This window comes from Ruditapes philippinarum, unplaced genomic scaffold, assembly GCF_026571515.1.
Source record: "Ruditapes philippinarum isolate M1 unplaced genomic scaffold, ASM2657151v2 ctg123_1_1_1_1, whole genome shotgun sequence".
NCBI classification, from domain to species: Eukaryota; Metazoa; Mollusca; class Bivalvia; order Venerida; family Veneridae; genus Ruditapes; species Ruditapes philippinarum.
The window spans coordinates 146886-152888 of record NW_026864861.1 but is presented as its reverse complement, the minus strand read 5'-3'; the positions used below and the strand labels follow the sequence as shown (position 1 = coordinate 152888).

The following is a 6003-nucleotide window of genomic DNA, read 5'->3' as shown; positions in this document are numbered from 1 at the left end:
TTTTCAGCTTTGCTCAGTAATAAAAAGTCTCGCAAAAGTTCTAAGTTTTCACTTATACCTAACATAGAAACTGGTTACCTCAAACTTGACCAGTATAAGGCACTTATAGGTGACTTATATGTGACTTGTATGTTGGGGGAAAAATGGCCGAAAGTGACTTATATGTAGCATATACCTATAACTGACTTAGACAGGTTTTTAGGTAATTTATAAGTGACTTATATGGAACTTATAGTTCTCTTATAGGTCAAGTATAAGTTGCATATAAGAAACATATAAGTCACTTAAAGTCATTTTGGTAAGGGAGGTGTGACGCCGACGCCGGGGCGAGTAGGATAGCTCCCCTTTTCATAGAAAAGTCGAGCTAAAAATGTATCCCCTTTTGATCTTTCATATTTTGCACTGTCTTTGTTTTAATTATATTAATGAGCTATTATAAGTCAATTATTTGTTAATAATCAAATTAAGGTACACATTAATCTGTTTTTAGGGTATAATTTGAATCAGTTATTTATATATTAAATATTTCTACATGTTAAAAACTTATACATATATTCCAGAGTTTAACCGTTAACCCAGTCTGAATTAAAGTGATTTGTCTATGCTACCAGTACATTAAAGACAGGCCGGCCTAAAACATTCTGTGTAGTCTGACAAGGCTCTTTACTGTTGGTAACTCAGATTTATTGTATCCCAGAAATCCTTAACCAAACAAATCCAATACAAAAATTTAACAGGTTAAAGTGAATTGGTCTATTATGGATTAATGGTTGATTTGGACTGAAGCATTATAAATAATTATGTTGATAGTAATTTAACTATCATATTTGAAAACAAAATGTGAAAGAATTATATCTGGATTTTGTTGGTAAGCTCTAGATACATGTTCCAATATGACATATAAATATATGCCAGAATATGACATATCATAATCAATAAATGACAGATAATAAAGTGTGCTAGAACAAAATATTATTATTCATCAAATAATTTTTGTATCTTAATACTTAATCCCTTTAGAACTCACTAACAACGTTTTTCTTTCCAGAAATTCTTATATAAAAATACCCAAATGGTACATTTTTATTGTTTTCATCAATATTTGATATACTTATGGAAAATAAGACCATTGTAGACAATTCCCACTTTAAGTGTTAATAAGAAAATATCAGTCATAGCTTTAAACAAAAGCGATAATTGTAACCTACATATGGATAAAAAAAAACATAAGGAAGTATAATAAACACAAGTAATGATTTTTCTTTCCTTTAGAATTATCAATCTGAATATGAAAATTTAAAAAGTTGTTTATATCTATACGGCAGATTCATGTTTACATCCTGCGTTAAGACTATATTGGCTAGAATGTCTGGAGCCAGGCCTGGAGTTATACCCGTATCCTGATTGTGATAAACTATCTATTGAGTCTTTACGTGTCATTGACTGAGAATGGGTTCCTTCTGAATGCCCATCTGGATCTGGCATCATTGAATGAAAGAAATTTCTTACAACAAAACTTTTATCTGACTCATTTAAAGAACTGGAATCAGCGTCTATTTTACGATTTTCTTTCTTTTCACGATAATAGTCACGATCGCCACGTCCACTTCTTGGTTCTCTGTTTAGTTTTTTTACGCCCTGGACAGCTTTCAGTTCTCGATGTTTCTTTTTCTTCTTTTTTTCAACATCTTCTGTCTCGGCAGCTTCGTAACACACCAAGGGGTCACCACGCTTGTGTCTTCTATATAAGTAACAAGCTACTATAAAAATGATGATCACTATGACAAGCAGACCTGCTAGAACTCCTACAATGATTCCAACAGGCGCAGATGAACTTGACCCAGTTTTCACACAATCTTCGATGTCATTTTGCATGAGCGAGGCAATGTCACGATTAGCTAGATTAGAAGGCATTTCACATTTTGGCGAAGGGCAGCTTGTTCTAAATCCCATTTGAGGCTCTGCTGAACAACGAATAATATTTGAACTCTGGGGATTTTTCAACCAGTTAAGTAGTGGCTTTATCATACAGTTGCATTCCCATGGATTATTTGCTATGTTAACATATTGCATATACATCGACTTTTGCACAAAACTCTGAGGAAGATATTTGAGCCAGTTATTTGATATATCCATTTGTCGTATAGTAAAATCCTGCTGAAAATGCTCCTCTCTTAGCTCCTTTATGGCACATGATGATAAATTCAGAGTGTTTAATTTACTCATTCCATTAAAAAGTGTTAGTGGAAGATTAATCAGTGCATGATTGTCATTCAGTTTTAAATCGTAAACCTCCGATGATATAGGCTGGAACACAAATTCTGGAAGGATATGAATTTTGTTATGCGACAAGTCAAGTTTGCGTACACCTTTCAAATACATGAATGTATTTGGGCTTATAGTTCCTATTAAATTCTTAGATAAATCAAGTATTTCTAAATCCATATTTGCAAATTGTCCATCGTTAAGAGCAGCTATCTGATTTCCTTGAAGTGTGAAGTTTCGTAATTTATGAAGTGATCGGAAACCATCATTATTAGGAAGTGACTGTATTTGATTGTACGACAGGTCAAGAGTATTCACAGAGCTTATTGCAGGGAAAAGGTCATTTTCTAGCGTGCGTATACCACAACCACCTGCTAGCAATCTATTGAGACTTCTCAAGCCCTGGAACGATTGACCGCGAAGATTTCTGATGTTTTTATTTCCAGCGATATTAATTTGGTAAACATTTGACTGAGATGCAAATAATCCAATTGGTAGATCACTTAGTCTGTTGTTACTTAAATCAACGGTTTGTAAGTAAAATAATGATTTGAAAATATCTGGACTTGATATCTGCTGCAGAATGTTATCGGACAAATCCAAAATTTGCAATCCAGTAAGTGCGTCTAAAGCATTGTGCTGTATTTCTGATAATTGGCCATTAGTAAGTCTAAGATGAATGAAAGATTTCACTGGCATTTCTGTAAAATCGCTCTCCTGTACATTGTAAAATGTGCCTTCGGTAATCTCTAATTTTCTTGTGTCTTTTGGGATTTCTGGGGCAATTGATTTCAGGGATGTTACTTGTGTACACGAAACTGTCCGATATTGGGCACAGTTACAGTTTGTAGGACAAGTGTACACCCAGGAACTCGTTTGTAGGACACTCCAGGCAACAGCTAGTAGTAATCTCTGTAACTTGTTCATTATATCTGAAATGAAAAAAAATGAACATAATACAATTTGATGAACGATATACATGTATAACTTTGTATTATATTGTTTAAACCTTTACCCAGGGTTTTCCCTGGCCAAGGTTTTGGTTTAAGGTCAGGACTGCGATTTTTCAACAGGAGTGCATGGTAAGGACCCCAAGCAATATCATACGCCAACCCGGGGTGTCCATTTAAAGTTCCAAACTTTGGAAGTCTGAGACTACAAAATGTCTGATTCTATATAACTAAATATAGCTACAAGACTGTCTAGATCCTTGTCCAATATCGATTTGCCAGATGTGATTTTGTCTAATAAAATTCAGTATTGAACTCAACAATATATTGAAAAACCTCAAAATAGGCATGAAATAGATTGAAAGGAAGAAAAAAAGTATTTCATAAAAAAGAATTCATAGAATAATATCAAAATATACATGTTGGCTATTTTAATTGTTTAATAGATGCAGTTCTGAATAAATTTTTAAATCTCTAATTATAATTACACTTGATTCTTAAATTTGTTGTCACCCAAACAAATATGATCTGATGATAATGATAAATTTTATACATAACAAATTAATGTAAACATGAATTCAAAGTTGTTTGGTGTCAGAAGAAGAATTTAGATTGACTAGATTACCCGATTACTGTTGTTATTTTATGGTGTGGTTTATATTAGAATGCATTTCAAGCTTCTTAAAAAATGTCCCCTTAAGGCATGTATCATTTTTGACACTATCTTTGCCTTTGTTTTCTTGTTTGTCTTTGTTCTTATGTTATACTTTACACTGTAAATAACTTATCTATGTTTATTTTGTATATTATTTGTCTAGTGAACAATTATTTTTTACATACCTGTGTAAATGTTAATATCTCCAGATAAAGAAATATTTTACACATTTCAGTTAATTCATGATGTAACACAGTATTTTATGCAGGTAAAATGTGTGACACACAAAACAATTTTACGTTAAACAGTTTCAACAGTTTCGTTTCACATAATTGTCAGCCATCTTCTGCCTTTAAGTCCACAAATAGGTCACTGTTTTCATGTTTATCAGTGATCCAGATAAAAACCGAAATACCTGTATGTTTTCAATCATTAAACCTTGAAATTTACTGATATCGGATTTCTACCCCTTTATGTCATAATGAGAGAGTCCTATAATCAAGGTAAGTCAAGTATGACCAAAATAGTGAAAGGTCATACCTGGACTGTTTCATTATGGCTGGGTGGGTGTTAGGTATTGAATATTTTTGTGTTTACCTGTGACATGATAGGTAATGTGACTAATTTAGATAAGGCCCTATGAATTAATTTGTTACTAATTATATAATGGAATGGAATTCATGAAAATAACTGTAGGCTATTTATAGTCCGTATGGTAATGAATAGTTTGGTTGACCGTGAAAAATGATGACAGCCTATAAGATGTGCATGAAATAAAGCATGAAATAAATGTACATATAGTATTCATCAGTGTAATGTAAGCTTATTATAGGTAGTAATTTATGCCCAGTGTTAATTGGCCTATATTGTATTGACAAAGATTCCAATGTGGAATTTATGATACAAATTAAGGTATTATTTCTGATTTTGATTAACTTTAATAATTAAATCTCCAACAAAATAAAATGTTCATACCAAACTCAATTACAATTTAAAAAAATGCGTATATTATCTGATTATATCACATTAATTGGGTTCATTTGTGTTTGAATATATTAATTATTTATATAAATTAATTCAACTTAATTAATTCAACTTAATCACCAAAATAATGCTTATGATTATTGCATATTTATGAGTGAATTATTAAATATGAATATATATATGAATTTCCATTAAGTTATAACTTATAGTCATGCTGGATATAAAAAAATAAATTGCCTGATAAAGTAAAAACAGTTGAGGAGTGGTTTTACATAAATAGAATGTATTATTTATAACCAGTACTTTTCAAAAAGATATTAAGCCAAGACTTATAATTCATTCAGTGTTGAAACACATCTATTGTCTGTGATAGTAAATTTTTAGACAATTACAAATTGAATTGTGTCAGCTTGCAATAAATGATACAGTGATGGAAGTGCAAGTAGCTTTCTTTTAAAAGTTTCAATAACCCATACAGTCATATGGGTTTCATTACCTTGTGCTGTAACCATAAATAAATTTTAAATTTTAGTCCTTTTCAAAATTGCATAAAAATCCATAGATTTAGTATGGTATGTAGCTATTAAGTAACTCAATATAATATTCTTCTGTACATTTATCTAACAACAAATTGGGTTTGGCCTTTATTACAATATCATTTTTTCCACATATTAAGTGGGCTAGCTTTATTGTGTATTTACTACAGGTATAGTCATTGAATCATACATGATATAATGCATCCATGATTTTGAAAGGTGTATTACCAATATTTATACATCTTATAAGATTGGCTATTTTCGGTATTTACCATACTTGTATATGTATGGATTTAGCTACATTGTAGTTCACTCTAAATAGCACTATTTGAATGACCCTGGATTTAGTAAGGTATGAATAAGTTATAAGTATCAATTTTATTGTCAAATAATGAATTTTTAATTTTAAACAAAGTTTTTAAATCTTGCAAATTGTTTCATAAAAAACAGTCAATTTAAAATTTGTTGATTTGATAATATCTTATGCTACGTTTTCAAAAAAAAAAAAATTCCGTTAAAAGACTTTTGTGCATGTTTTAAATGCTTTAAAAGTTAATCATTTCCTATTTTCTTGTTCTTCTGGTCCCCACCTTGAGAGTTTTTGTACTGTATG

At 31.1% G+C, this 6003-nt stretch overlaps 1 protein-coding gene across 1 annotated transcript; it reads right to left on the bottom strand.

Moving 5' to 3' along the window:
- Window positions 1-1242: 1242 nt before the first annotated feature.
- Window positions 1243-4341, bottom strand: LOC132727069 (carboxypeptidase N subunit 2-like). The gene is made up of 2 exons (XM_060712480.1): window positions 4056-4341; window positions 1243-3197 (listed from the first exon to the last, which is right to left on the bottom strand). The coding sequence occupies exon 2, from the start codon at window positions 3190-3192 to the stop codon at window positions 1315-1317; it is 1878 nt and encodes a 625-aa protein (XP_060568463.1). The 5' UTR covers window positions 3193-3197; window positions 4056-4341; the 3' UTR covers window positions 1243-1314.
- Between the last annotated feature and the right edge of the window lie 1662 nt (window positions 4342-6003).

Excerpts from the sequence above, each read along its gene's own strand:
- LOC132727069 (XM_060712480.1), bottom strand. The coding sequence starts at position 3,192 with ATGAACAAGTTACAGAGATTACTACTAGCTGTTGCCTGGAGTGTCCTA.